This window comes from Dendrobates tinctorius, unplaced genomic scaffold (assembly GCF_039654945.1).
Source record: "Dendrobates tinctorius isolate UK_male_01 unplaced genomic scaffold, ASM3965494v1 ptg000011l, whole genome shotgun sequence".
NCBI classification, from domain to species: Eukaryota; Metazoa; Chordata; class Amphibia; order Anura; family Dendrobatidae; genus Dendrobates; species Dendrobates tinctorius.
The window spans coordinates 50,899,713-50,915,453 of record NW_027361679.1 but is presented as its reverse complement, the minus strand read 5'-3'; the positions used below and the strand labels follow the sequence as shown (position 1 = coordinate 50,915,453).

Sequence of the window (15,741 nt, the reverse complement as noted above, 5' to 3'; positions counted from 1 at the left end):
TTATTTCATTATGGTACTGAATTCTTAAGATGGGCAATAAATGCAACAGACAACATATTAAAACTAGCAATTTTTCTCAAACTGATTTATGTAGTGAGGTGAAAGTACATTCATTTTAATTAGCTCTGGTGCATGTAATGACTCTGATCTAACTGCACCGGGAATTCAGGTTTTTATGAGCAATTCACAACTCTGTAATGGCACAAGATTTATCGTCCACTAGACACGATGCAAAAGACACTAACATGTAAACACCGGGTTTTAAGAAATATCTAGTAGGACTGCAAACATCCTGGAGTTGTAATGTAACGATTGAACCCGAATTTCCTCTTTTGTACAAATTTAGTGGCAGCAACAGAACATGGATCATAGTTATTTTGCTGCTTGACCTGCGCCACTCAGAATAATGGTCCTTGCTCGTTTCAAGCAGAAAGGCCAATAGTGAATAATGTATATAAAGGACACAAAATCTAGGAATCAGAAAGGAGCAGAGAGAGACAACTAAAGAGGTTATCCCCTGAAAATCCCTGCACTCTGGCGCAGTTTAGTTTAAACAACAAACAAAAAAACAAGGTTTACTCATCCTCTCTGAGTCCACCGCTAAGTCTCTGGCGTTCTTCCCAAGTGCCGAAGTGATGTCAGCCAACATCAGATACCAGGAGCAGTGGCAGAGACTCAGCAGTGGACCTGGAGAAGGTGCAAAAAGAGCAGATTTATTTTTTAAAACAAACTGCACCCCAAAACCAAGATGTTCCGACAGGGGACAACCCCTTTATGTACATATTTCCCACACTGTAAATCTGTGCTCACAGTATTACAAAAATAATTCCTCTGAGGTTTTCCAAACATATACTGTAAGATTGCCATAGGCCTCTATTCACCAGACTGAGGCCAAAAGTGTGTTCTTTTGGCCTCCATCTAGCTGGTATACATCTATATACTGGTTAACTGTATAGGAAAGGAGTGAATGGATACAGAGACACCAATCCTGTCTGTGGCCTGACACTGGTCACAAACATAGTGTGTACACATAGCCTACAAATGACAGTATGAGTGCTCAGCCGACTGTTTAGGCACACATTACCTCCAAATATATTATGAAAGCATAACTACCTCACACCCACATAACAGAATGAAGCAAGTGTGAACAGGTGCAACATGTTATGACTGCAATATATGCATATAAAAAAGTACAGCACCATACTATGTGCACCAAGATACACAGTATGCCAACATTGAATATATGGTGCATGCTATAGTTGTATTAGTCTGTGCTTACTATGATTAAGGTACCGAGACTATACAATTGTTGGGCATATTTGCCCATTACTCATTATAAAGTGGTGTGAGGCTATTTTTAATACCGTATATACTCGTGTATAAGCCGACCCACGTATAAGCTGACCCACGTATAAGCCGACCCCCCTAATTTTGCCACAAAAAAACTGGGAAAACTTATTGACTCATTTACTGTATAAGCCGAGGGTGGTGCTGCACAAGGGTTAATGGTGGTCCAAAAAGATGCTCCATAGATAAATATCCCCATAAAATGCTGCACAAGGGTTAATGGTGGCCCAACAAGATGCTCCAAAGATAAATACCCCCCATATATTGCTGCACAAGGGTTAGTGGTGTCCCAAGTAGATGCTCCATACATAAATAACCCCCATATATTGCTGCGCAAGGGTTAATGGTGTCCCAATGTGAAGTACAGTATTCAGATGTACGGGACATCTTGTTCTCCAGGATCCATTTTTGTGCTTGCGACGTCATTTTGTTGTTTACGAGTTAAATTTTGTAACTTAACTAGATGAAAGTTCACGGCTGTTATGAAACCAGACTGTTCCAGCTTGTACAAGATATGAGATGAGACCCTAAAAGAATGTGCTATTGTTCTATAGTCTACGTCACACAGCTAGGGACATATTCCGATTTTCTTGCAATACTATTGGCTTAAATGTATTACAATTCTATTGGTAGTTGAGAACCTTGCATAATTAAGCAAAAGATTATAAAAGATGTGACTAAAATAAAGGGGCTTAGTGATCTGCCTGGATCCTCCCGTACAGAGACCCCCGTCTCCTTGTGGTCATTCCCAGTTGCTAGCAACGCCCTGTGAATTAATTTGGAAATCACTGGATCAACCGTGAAGGGTTAATTTAGCCCTCCCTAAATAGCTCCCTCAATAGCTTGGCGCCCAACGTGGGGCCCCCGAATAGGGACGCCTCTGCCCCCGGAGGACAACAAGACAAAGGACCCTCGGAGTGGACACAGGTACTGGAAATTTCGGAATGATCACCCCCCACGACAACCACGGTAAGTTGGCAGTTATACTGTTCAGACTGACCATTGGTGTGGTTTTCCTGTGTTTGTAGCTGCAAAGAGGATCTGAGGTTTGTCCCCGTGGTGGGGTGATTCATGGGTGGAATCATATAGAGGTGCAGTCCCGTTGGGGGCCCAGTGCTCGAACCGTACCTCATAAGGGACGGACACCCCGGATTAACCAGTGATTGTGGCTCTCTTTATAGTCAAAATACCCTGAAATTCCCGATCATTATTAGTAATTGGGCAGGATACGTAACTCAGGTATACATAGATATATATATATATATATATATAACCAGAGGTGTCTGGAGGGATAGTCTGAGACGCCCTCCTCCTTTCACTGAGTACCGTGAATTTTGGGCTTCCCAGAGGGGGTTAACCCGGTGGAACAAACTGAGACGGCCGCTCCAGTATTGTGCACAACTGAAGGATATTTAGCTCTAAATGAGAGAATCCGTGGAAGGAAAAGAAGAATTTTGTGGCTTGGCACATGAATTGTGTGACGAAGGTGTTTGGAAGAACAGTGGAAGTGAATTCTGATTGTTTCTGTTACTGCTATGTTGAAGAAGGAAAAATTGTCTATTATGACAGGGACGGGATGTATTGTGGTTCAAGAAAGTGACTGTGGTGTGAGGAAGTGATTGGTTAAGAAGGAACTAAGATCGAGACTAATGTGTTAGGCAGACGAATAGTTAAAAGTGATGATTTGAAAGAAGAGGTCTCCCTGCTAGATGACAATTGTACAAGGAGACCAAGAGTCGCAGCCCCCACCTTTGCTGACCGCACCTATTATCATCCGCCGCCAGCCTCAATCCCTGTTCACCCGATCCAGAGAAAAAAAAAAGTTTTCAGAAGAATTTAACCCATCTGTTCAGCAAAGAGAGAGAAAAAAAAAGCAAGCTAGCAGCCAGCAGCTGCTCCAGCCCCCACCATTGTGCCCAGCGCGGCTGCGAGTACACAGTCCCTTATCAGTATCAGTGTGCCCTTCAGCCCACACAGCAAACTCTGGCCCCCTTCAGACTTCAGCTACTGGGAACCCTGCTCCTCAGCACCTCCCTGCTAATTCTGGCGCTGTGCCAAACTCGGACACTTTCAGAGAAATTGTTATACTCCTGCTGTTTTAATCGGGGTAGATGGCAGACCCAATTAATATACTTTTATAAACCCCATAAAACCCTTCCCCGAGGTTACTATTCAGTTTGTAATCTCTCCCACATGTCCTGTAAATTTACTAGGGGCAGATTTATTATCACAGTTCCGCTCCGGAATACAATTCCAAGATAATGGTCAGATGGCTCTTACGTTATATAATCCCTATGTAGATGAAGACAGTGACGAAATCTGTATTTTGCATGCCTTTCCTACTGTTATGATGGCCCTGATAGGCTCAGATCCACCCCCAATATTGCCTGAGGATCAATGACTCACCTCATACCTCTCAGAGATACTATCTAAACTCTGATCAAAAGGGCCAAATGATATAGGGAAAATGCCTGTAGAACAAGTAAAAGTGTTTCTCAAACCTGCTGCCTAATCCACATACTCTTTTGTCCCAAATACCCCAGGATGCTGCTTGGTTTACAGTTATTGATCTTACCAATGCCTTTTTTAGCATTCCGTTACACCCAGACTGCCAGTTTCTATTTGCATTCATTTAGCAGGGACGACAGTTAACATGGACAGTTATGCCACTAGGGGCCCAAAACAGTCCCAACCAGTTTGCAAAAAAATATGGGCAGGTGTCTTTTGCCATTGCTGCCATTGTTAGCCTCCTTAAGTATCTGGCAGCACTGAACTGTCGGGTTTCGGCCTCGAGACTTCAGTTCTGCCTTGGTCAAGTGATGTTCTTGGGTCACTGTCTCCTTCAGGGTGCCAGACACCTCGCAGAAGAAAGAAAAATAGCTGCCAACTCCCTTCCTTTCCCAAAAGATGAAACTAGATGAAAATGAACTCCAGCGTTTTCTTATGCACTTATTGTTGTCAGTGGATACTGGATGCATCCCGCATAATGCAACCCCTTTACAACGCCTTGAAAGATGGTATAATGAACTATAAGGAAAGATGGCAGTGATGAGGATTACCTCCAATATGACTGTTCCCAACTTCTGATAGAAGAAACAGCTACTCCACCAAATGTCAGTAGTGAGAATCCACTCCCAAATCCAAATCTGGTGTTATACACGGATGGTTCAAGATATGCTGACGAGTTTGGTAGATTCCACACGGGATGTGCTGTTACCACAGAGGACACTGTAGTGCACGCAGCTGCACTCCCACCCTCACAGTCAGCACAAAAAGCAGAACTCCAGACTCTGTCTACTGCATGTACTTTGGCCAAGAACAGACAGGCTAATATATAAATGGACTCACGGTATGCATTTGGTATTGTTCACGATTTTGGGGCTCTATGGGCCAATCGAGGGTTTATTACTACTGCCGGAACCCCAGTGAAAAATGCTGAAGCTGTTAAAACCCTCATGGCAGGCTCGGACTGGCCCACCGAGGTACCGTTGGATCCCTCGGTGGGCCCCGCCCCCGCCCGCCCATGAATGTCACTGAACAAGCCCGCTCGCGGCCCAGCTGCTGGTACCTGTGAATCAGTCACCTCTCCTAGCATGTCTCTTGCAGCCCACTGTGCTTATTCCATCTTCAATCTCAGCGATGTTCTATCTTCCTGTATTCAGCGGCCGCTCATTACCTATGCGCATAAGTAATGAGCGGCTCATTACATATGCGCATATGTATTGAGCGGCTCAGCTGAACCACGTGGACGCTGAAAGCAGGAAGTAGAACAGCGGTGAGATTGAAGATGGAATAAGCACCGGCCTGGGGCTGCAAGAGACATGCTAGAAGAGGTGGTGAGTGCCTCTGTCCCCTCTGTTTCCATTTGCATGACTGATGATCACTTACGGTACCCCATTTGTCTGTTCCAAAAACAGTACAGATATGTGGAAGGTCTGGACAGACGTGAGCACCGCCTAACTTTTCTGTCAGTGCCTGCAACTTACACGCTGCAGAATAACAGACTCCTGTACACGACATAAGCGCCTATTGTCACATCTCATTTATTAGACATAAGCATTTTCAGAATACCTAAAGCTGAGAAAGCTGAGCACAATTTATGCTGCCATGGGCAAATATTCAATATGGATCCATGCCCTCTTACCCTAGCTTCACCCTCCTTTGATAACTAATCCCCCGCCTGTTTCAATTTACATATCCTACAAAATATGGCGGCACCTAGTCCTGTCCCTGTGCTCTGCCCTGTCCCTGCACTCTGCCCTGTCCCCTCAGCTGCGCTCTGCCCTACCACTGCGCTCTGCCCTGTCCCCTCAGCTGCGCTCTTCCCAGTCCCTGCGCTCTGCCCTGTCCCCTCAGCTGCGCTCTACCCTGTCACTGCGCTCTGCCCTGTCCCCTCAGCTGCGCTCTGCCCTGTCCCCTCAGCTGCACTCTGCCCTGTCCCTGCACTCTGCCCTGTCCCCTCAGCTGTGCTCTGCCCTGTCACTGCACTCTGCCCTGTCACCTCAGCTGCGCTCTGCCCTGTCACTGGACTCTGCCCTGTCCCCTCAGCTGCGCTCTACCCTGTCACTGCGCTCTGCCTGTCCCCTCAGCTGCGCTCTGCCCTTTCCCTGCCGCCGCTCTCTTCTCTTTGGGTATGTGCACACGTTGTGGATTGTGCTGCGGATTTGGCTGAATCCGCAGGTAAAATGACCTGTGCTTTACCTGCAGATTTAGTGCAGATTTTGTGCGGATTTCGCCTGCGTTTTTACACCTGCGCATTCCTATAATGGAATGGGTGTAAAAACGCTGCGGATTCCGTACAAAGAAGTGACATGCTGCAGAAAATAAACCGCAACAAATCTGCGTAGAATTTTCCGCAGTATGTGCACAGCGGATTTGGTTTTCCATGGGATAACATGGTACTGTACACCGCATGGAAAACTGCTGCGGATTCGCAGCCAAATCTGCAACATGTGCACATACCCTTCCTCTGCCTGTGCCAACGCTCACTTCTCTTTCTCTGCCTGTGCCCACGCTCTCTTCTCTGTGCCGCTACGCTCTACATGCACCTGAGTTTTGTACAGGCCACAATATGTTTTGCGCTTTACACAAGAAATGGCCGTCAGTGTCAGTAAAACTTCAAGGAAATCTATCAGCAGAATTCACATTCCAATCTGCCTGCATTAGCGGACCTGATGAGGCTGGTGAACTGACTGCAAATCCATGTCTGGTTGGCTGGATAATCCTGCATGAAGGTTTCGCTGCCTGAATCTCCGCTGGGCGTTTTCTGAGCGCTAGTCGGGTTGTGAAATTCTCATCTTATAAGGTCCCAGGATTATACAATCATTCCTACAAGCCGTGCACCAACCGGAGGAGCACAGGAGGGAGCGCTGAGTAATTACAGGGGGTGGGAGGGTGAAGACTATGCGGTGCCCGTAATACTGTAAGGAGGACTATGCGGTGCCCGTAATACTGTATAGAGGACTATGCGGTGCCCATAATACTGTATGGAGGACTATGCGGTGCCCATAATACTGTATGGAGGACTATGCGGTGCCCATAATACTGTATGGAGGACTATGCGGTGCCCATAATACTGTATGGAGGACTATTTGGTGCCCATAATTCTGTATGGAGGACTATGTGGTGCCCGTAATACTGCATGGAGGACTACACTGTGTTCCAAATTATTATGCAAATTGGATTTAAGTGTAATTTTTTGTTTTTCAAATAAACTCATAGATGGTGATGGTATTGTGTATCAGGGCTCTTTGGATCACTGAAATCAATCTCAAATGCCTGTGATAATTAGTTTACCAGGTGAGCCCAATTAAAGGAAAGCTACTTAAGAATGATGTTCCACATTATTAAGCAGGGCACAGGTTTCAAGGAATATAGGAAAGAAAAAGGATCTCTCTGCTGCTGAAAAGCATCAAATAGTGCAATGCCTTGGTCAAGAGATGAAAACATTAGATATTTCCCAAAAATTTAAACGTGATCATTGTACTGTTAAGAGATTTGTGGTTGATTCTGAGCACAGACATGTTTGTGCTGATAAAGGAAGAATGAGGAAGGTTTCTGCCAGGCAAGTTCATCGGATTAAGATAGTGGCTGCTAAAAAGCCATTACAAACCAGCAAACAGATGTTTAAAGCTGCTGGTGCCTCTGGAGTACCTCGAACCTCAAGGTGTAGGATCCTTCAAAGGCTTGCTGTGGTGCATAAACCTACTATTCAGCCACCCCTAAACAGTGTTCACAAGCAGAAATGGTAGCAGTGGGCCCAGACATACATGAAGACTAATTTTCATACAGTCTTGTTTACTGATGAGTGTTGAGCAACCCTGGATGGTCCAGATGGATGGAGTAGTGGATGGTTGGTGGATGGCCACTATGTCCCAACAAGGCTGCGACATCAGCAAGGAGGTGGAAGAGTCATGTTTTGGGCCGGAATCACGGGGAAACAGCTGATAGGGCTCTTTAAGGTTCCTGAAGGTGTGAAAATGACCTCTGCAAAGTATATCGAGTTTCTGACTGACAGCTGTCTTCCATGGTATAAAAAGCAGAAATGTGCCTTCAGGAGCAAAATCATTTTCATGCATGACAATGCACCATCTCATGCTGCAAAGAATACCTCTGAGTCATTGACTGCTATAGGCATAAAAGGAGATAAACTCATGGTGTGGCTACCATCTTTCCCCTGACCTCAACCCTATAGAGAACCTTTGGAGAATCATCAAGCAAAAGATCTATGAGGGTGGGAGGCAGTTCACATCAAAACAGCAGCTCTGGGAGGCTATTCTGACTTCATGCAAAGAAATACAAGCAGAAACTCTCCAAAAACTCACAAGTTCAATGAATGCAAGAATTGTGTAGGTGATATCAAAGAAGGGTTCCTATGTTAACATATAACTTGGCCTGTTAGGATGTTTTGGAGTTAAATAGCTTTTTTGTTCAGTGAATGTGACCTCCTAATGCTGCAAATTCCACAAATGAACATTTTCAGTTCTTTAAAACACATCAAATGTTTAGAAATTCTACTGTGCCTAATAATTTGGAACAGTGCAATTTGAGTTTTTATTCATTTTGGAGATTATACTGTTATCATTGGGAGGTTTCTTCAATAAAATTTGATGTATACTCTAAGAGGTGATGACTTTTATTAGACTGACTGTCATTTGTACCGACTATTTAGGAAAATCATAGAAAAATATCATTTGCATAATAATTTGGAACACAGTGTATGTAGTGCCCATAATACTGTATGGAGGACTATGTGGTGTCCATATTTCTGTATGGAGGCCAATGTGGTGCCCATAATTCTGTATGGAGGACTACATGGTGTCTCATAAATCTGTATGGAGGACTAGGTGGTGCCCATAATTTTGTATGGAGAGATACGTGGTGTCCCATAATTATGTATGGAGGACTATGTGGTGCCCATAATTTTGTTTGGAGAGATAGAGGTGCCCCATAATTCTGTATGGGGCACTATGCGGTGCACATAATCCTGTATGAAGGACTATGCGGTGCCCATAATACTGTATGTAGGGATATGTGGTGTACTGTATGCTATGCCAGGCCTGCTATTGCCATTAATGATCCCTCTTCTGGATTCTTCTGTTTGGTTCTTGTATGTGCGGTGATGGCGCTGACATCCTTGTGTTCAGACATCTTTTCTCCAAGTCTCTAAATTAAAATGTCCACTATTGTACTAATGTACGGCGAGGGGTTCCGTCGGTCCCCGCAGCTAATCGCACGGGTACCGGGAGGCTTTCGCCGCTAAGACCGGCAGGCAGCAACACTGCCTGGCTGGTCCGGGCGAATTTTAGCCCCACCTGCAGATCCGAACGCTTCGATTGGCTGGGCTGTGTAGCATCTACCATGGAACGCTTGTTGGGACAAAGTGATCACTATACCCCCTACGTCAATCCTTGGGGGTGTAGATTCCAAAACGGGGTCACTTTTTAACTTCAAAGTAACACAGGTCAGATTTGCAAAAAAATGGCCTGGGCATTAAGGTGAAAACAGGCCTGCGGCCCTAAAGGATTAAATGAATCGTAGTGCGGAAAGATCTGCAGCATATGAACAACGGTGCAGCTTTTAGTAGAATTAGGATGCTGAAATGATGCAGATTTGGCGTGGGATATACGGCAAAAGAACCCATGGTGTAATTCTGCGGTCTCAAAGCCTAAATGTTGAGTTGTACATTACTGTAGGTGGGCCCCTAAAATTCATTCCCTTGGTGGGCCCTACACACCCCATTCCGACCCTGCCTCATGGACTCGATCAAATTACCTACTCAGGTGGCTATTATCAAAGTTAAGGTGCACGGTCCTAGGAACAGTCCACAGACTGTTGGCAATGCATTTGCGGATATGCAAGCAAAAGCCGCAGCTCTTTTACCCGTTGAACCAACCATACCAACTATGGTGACCACACGCTCTCAGCGTAAACAGTTACAAGAAGCATTAACCCTACAAGAACCTGATGATCTACAACAGACTGAAGTTTTCTGTCGGACCCAGCGAGACCGCTTAATGACGATGCAGAGCATGTCTCCAAAGGAAGAGGTGAAGCAATGGAAGACTGATGGGGCACGTATGGATAATGGTCTCTGGAAAAAGGACCAACTTGTGTGTCTCCCTAAGCGGATGTACCCTGCTATTGCCACATGGGCACATGGACCTACACATCGAGGAAAGAATCAGGCCCTCGCACTGGTGCAAAAATTCTACTGGGCCCCGGGAATTTCCACAGTTTTGACAGCGCTCAACCGTTCCTGCAATATCTGTCAGACTTGTAATCCCAGTCAACTTCAACGTGTACCCCCGAAGCATCTTGCTAAGCCTGACTATCCTTTCCAAAGGTTCCAGGTGCACCATATCACATTGCCTAAGTCTGGAAGGTATGAATACTGTTTGGCTGTTGTTGACATGTTCTCCAGTTGGCCGGAAGCATTCCCTGTTACCAACATGACTGCAAAAACCACAGCGAAGAAACTGGTGATGGAAGTTATATGCAGATATGGGGTTCCAGAAGTTGTTGAAAGTGACCAAGGTCCGGTCTTTTCTTCTCATGTGCACCAAAAAGTTCTGACAATACTTGGATCCACTGTAGCCCTACATACTCCGTACCACCCACAATCCAATGGGGAAGTTGAGAGGTTGAACGGAACACTGAGGGACAATTGACCAAAATGATGCAGGAGACTACGGCTCCATGGCCAGAGCTCCTACACATTGTACTATACCATATCCGTATTACCCCTATTGCAAAACATGGCATGTCCCCATATGAGATATTGTTTGGTACTACCCCCAGTTGCAAATTTCCAGCCTCAGTAGTTATCAGAAGAAACTGACCGTGCTGTTCAATGTGTTATTCAGCTTAGCAAAATTTTTTTACTAACATCCATGTTCTAGTTTTCTTTTCTTTTCCAGATTCAGCAGAAACCGACACCTGTTATAACCTGAAGCCTGGTGATTTGGTAATTGTGAAGAGGCATGTCAGGAGGCACGGACTAGAACCCTTGTTGACGGTCCCTATCAAGTCCTCCTCATCACCCAACAAGCCAATAGCAAATAATGGGGGCATAATGTTTTGGTTTTTCACATTTTCCATATTATTATTGGTAGAAGTTAAAAGTTAGAAGACATTCAAAGACTCAGATTAATACGATAAACACAATGATGGTCAGACACCTTCTCCTTTCTCAATCCAGCCAATTGATTTAAGGGAATTGGGGGCTGGATAGCTGGGATCTTACAGAGCTTGTTACACATTGATGCCTGTATCCTTCTTTGTTGTATATGTGATACTAAAACTTGTTCTTTGGTGTATTTCTGTATGTATTAGGAAATTCTGCACTAAGCCAGCTAATGATGATACCAAAGGCGTCGTTGCCCCTGCTCTTCTCTGCACCGATCTCGAAAGGCTACTTGATGAAGATGTTGAAGCCAAGCGCATGGCTGCTTTCAAAAGATCTCCACCACTGTCATTAAAAAAAAGTTGTTATTCGTGAATTGCAGTATACAGGGGGGACGGGTGCGCCGCGACAGCCATGACTGGTAACACGGCATCAGTCATGTGAAGACCAGTACACCTCAAGCTGTTAGCTTGGGATAGCACCTCTGATGCTGCATATGTGTTATCAAATTTATCTAGGGGGGAATTGTGAAGTACAGTATTCAGATGTACGGGACATCTTGTTCTCCAGGATCCATTTTTGTGCTTGCGACGCCATTTTGTTGTTTACGAGTTAAATTTTGTAACTTAGCTAGATGAAAGTTCACGGCTGTTATGAAACCAGACTGTTCCAGCTTGTACGAGATATGAGACGAGACCCTAAAAGAATGTGCTTTTGTTCTATAGTCTACGTCACGCAGCTAGGGACATATTCCGATTTTCTTGCAATACTATTGGCTTAAATATATTGCGATTCTATTGGTAGTTGAGAACCTTGCATAATTAAGCAAAAGATTATAAAAGATGTGACTAAAATAAAGGGGCTTAGTGATCTGCCTGGATCCTCCCGTACAGAGACCCCCGTCTCCGTGTGGTCATTCCCAGTTGCTAGCAACGCCCTGTGAATGAATTTGGAAATCACTGGATCAACCGTGAAGGGTTAATTTAGCCCTCCCTAAATAGCTCCCTCAACACCAAGTAGATGCTCCATACATAAATACCCCCCATATGCGGCATAAGGGTTAATGGTGGCCCAAGTAGATGCTTCATACATAAATACCCCCCATATGCTGCACAAGTGTTAATGGTGGCCCAAGTAGAAGCTCCATACATAAAATACCCCCCATATGCTGCTGCTGCCGCTGCTATATAAGAAAAAAATAAAAAGACATACTCACCTCTCCATCGCTGCCCCATAAGATGCTTCATAAGATGCTCCATAGATTATGCCCCATAAAATGCTCCATAGACTATGCCCCATATGCTGCTCCATAGATTAAGCCCCCATAAAATGCCCCCATATGCTGCAACATAAAAAGTTCCATAGATTATGCCCCCATATGATGCCCCATAAAATGCTCCATAGATTATGCCCCCATATGCCGCTCCATAGATAATGCACCATATGCTGCTGCTGCAAATAAAAAAATGACATATTCACCTCTCCATCTCTGGGGGCCAGGTGCCGGGGCCCTGAGCAGGCGGGGACAGGTGCCGGCACTGGCTATATTTACCGTTCCCCGTTCCATCACTGTCTCTCGGGTCCTGTGCAGTGACGTTAGCAGAGGGCGCGCACTGACTACGTCATTGCGCCCTCCTCTGAATGTCACAGCCAGAGGACCCGGGAGACAGCGATGGAACGGGGACAGGTAAATATTGCTCTGCTCCGCGTCCTCCCCTGTCATACTCACCCCCCTCCTGGTGCAGGTCTCTTCAGTCCCTGCTTCCCGCATGATCTCGGCGTCCCAGCTGTTCCTGCATTCAGCGGTCACGTGGTACCGCTCATTAAATATGCGCATATTCATGAGTTTAATGAGCGGTACCACGTGACCACTGAATGCAGGAACAGCTGGGACACTGAGATCATGGGGGAAGCAGGGACTGAAGAGACCGTGCCAGGAGGGGGTGAGTATGGTCTCTGACACCCCCCCTCCCCGCCATCCCCCGTATATGACTCGCGTATAACCTGAGAGGGGGACTTTCAGCCCCAAAAAATGGGCTGAAAATCTCGGCTTATACACGAGTATATACGGTACATTTTTAATAAATTATACTAGCAAAATGAAATAAAATGGTTATCCAGACACAAAGTAATCACACATGTATGAATCTTTAGCCCAATAGTATCTAATTGAGTGGAGGAAAAAGTCGCCACATCCATCCAACAATAAATAATAAAATATATAAAAAAAAGTATTGGGAAAATCTTTAAAAACATGGATTCCAAGAATATAAACCTGTGTTTCTGGCGTCCAAGTGCCCTTAGTCATAAGAAACACCTCAGGTTTATATTCTTGGAATCCATGTTTTTAAAGATTTTCCAATACATTTTTTATAAATTTTGTTTATTGTTGGATGGACTTTTTCCTCCTCACAATTTCACTCTGACTGAAGTTCTCCAGGAGGACCGGCACCCTCCATATGGATTTCAACCTTCAGCTTTTGGACTACAAAGTGTGGTGAGCTCAATATCTTCTCCCAGTATCCAAATGAAATGTATTCTGTAGCATATACTGTAAAGACTTAATGACTTACTACAGGTGGTGATGGTAGTATTAGACTTCCTGCTGCCTCCTGGTCAAGAATAGTCACTGTTGCAGTTGTTATATCACCAAGCACAGCTTCAACTGGGTCATCAGGTCCAAGAACCAATGAAAAGGATTCATGCCACTCTCTGTCCTCATTTGCCAGGATTTCCACCTTGAAAAAAATGTGATCAACACCTGCAAATAGCAAGGGATACTATCAGAATTTGCTGTATCATAAATGGCAGAAAACTAAAAGTACAAAAAAATGTTGTTCTAAACATCGGCCCCCATACATTAAAGGGCACCAATCAATAAATTAATGTTGGGCACCTGTCAGTAAATTCATGCTGCCCAAATCACAGGCAGCATGAAACAGAGCCTGGCTGCATGATTGCCATCAAGTATGTTTTACTCTGTAACACTGCAGAGAAAGCATAGTTAGAAAAGCCGTTGCAGAACTATAGGGAGAGACTTGGCTAGTCCGATGATGTTCATAGCGGTCTGCTTTCTGCCCTGCTTCAGTTGATTCACAGGTCCTTCCCATATGTGTACATATGGAGAGATATGCAAATCACCTGCAGTGGTGCGGGGAGCAGCAGTGCGGGGAGCAGCTGACCCAAGACAGCTTCAGTCAAACTGTTTATTTCTGCAACACCGCAGTGGTTCAGAGCCACACGGTTTTGAACTGGTCACCGAGGAGGATGGCAGGAATAGGCTAGGCCACCAGGAAGGTTGGTGACTTAGCGGATTGCAGACCCCTAATCCTAACAACACAACTAGCAGTATCCGTGGGGCGTACCTACGATGCCTTAGATGCCTCGGCACAGCCAGAGAGCTAACTAAGCCTAAAGCAAGAAAGGTGAAATCTAAACTGCCCCAGAGTAGAACCCCAAAGGAATAGATAGCCCCAAACATATATTGTCAGAGAGACAAGATGAGGCACAAACACACGTAGAAAATAGACTGAGCAAATGATGGGGCTCAAATTGTCTAGACAGGACACGAAAGGAAAGACATTGTCTGCAATCACGCAAAAACCCTAAAAAATCCAACACGTCTGATGTACAAAAAACACTGAGGTCTCACAACCTCTCCCCCACTATATCAGCATTCTGGTGTGAACTGGCAGCAAAGCAAAAGAGACTAATATAACAGGGGACTGAACAAACTGACACAAGCCGTAACATATGGAGTGGGGTCCAGCACAGCCCCAGCAGGAAGCACGCTGAACCCTCACAGTAAAGCAGAAAGAAGCAAAACCAGATCAGATGCAAAGGATTAGCAAATGAACAACTTAGCTGAAAAATGCAGCATCAGGCAGGAGACAGCAGACCTCAAAATGCACAGGAAGAAACAATCACCAGCAACAACTGAGGGAAGCCTGCTCACTTAAATACTCCCAGTCAGTAACCCCAGATTTCCAATCATCGTCATCAGGTGGCAGACTTCTGTCAATCCGGCCAGTTCCACTACCCACAGTAATCACCAGAGGGAGCCCCGACTCAGAAGTAAGAGAAATCACAACATCGTACACTCCATAGAAGTGGACTTTACGGAAGAGTGGGTAGAAACACCAAGGTTACTTACCGGTAGCCGGTTTTTCCGGAGCCCATGATGGCACACATGAGAGGGGATCCGCCCACTCAGGACAGGAACCCTACTGAAGATAAAAGGGCGGTACCTCTCCCTCGCTTCAGTTGGTTTACAGAGCATTAGAGGCCCCCCGGGTTAGTACACATGGTAAAACTATCACCACATTATATCTAACTAAAAAAACACCCAAACTATAGTGCACACCAAAGGAGTGAAAAGGGGGGGAATATACAGGTGCCGTCATGGGCTCCGGAAAAACCGGCTACCGGTAAGTAACCTTGGTGTTTTCCCGTCTCCCATGACGGCACACATGAGAGACTTTTGTAGAATAAGACACCTTAGGGAGGGACCACCGCTTGCAGCACCCTTCTACCAAAGGCTAGGCCAGTAGAGGAAGATAGATCAAGTCGGTAGTGCTTAAAAAAGGTCGAAGGTGAGGACCAAGTAGCGGCTTTACAAATTTGTTCAATTGATACCTCAGCCTTCTCTGCCCAGGAGGTAGCCACGGCTCTGGTGGAGTGAGCCTTGATGCCTTCTGGAACCGGAGCGCCACTTGCGGAATAGGATAACATAATGGCCTCCCTAATCCATCTGGCAATGGTACTCTTAG

The 15,741-nt window shown here is 45.3% G+C and overlaps 1 protein-coding gene across 1 annotated transcript in view; it reads right to left on the bottom strand.

The window, feature by feature from the left end:
• Positions 1 to 15,741, bottom strand: part of FRAS1 (Fraser extracellular matrix complex subunit 1) — a 692,624-nt gene that overhangs the window by 33,716 nt on the left and 643,167 nt on the right. The window contains exon 62 of the mRNA XM_073542109.1: positions 13,546 to 13,733. Coding sequence (XP_073398210.1) covers positions 13,546 to 13,733 — 188 coding nt within the window. The remainder of the gene's footprint in view (positions 1 to 13,545; positions 13,734 to 15,741) is intronic.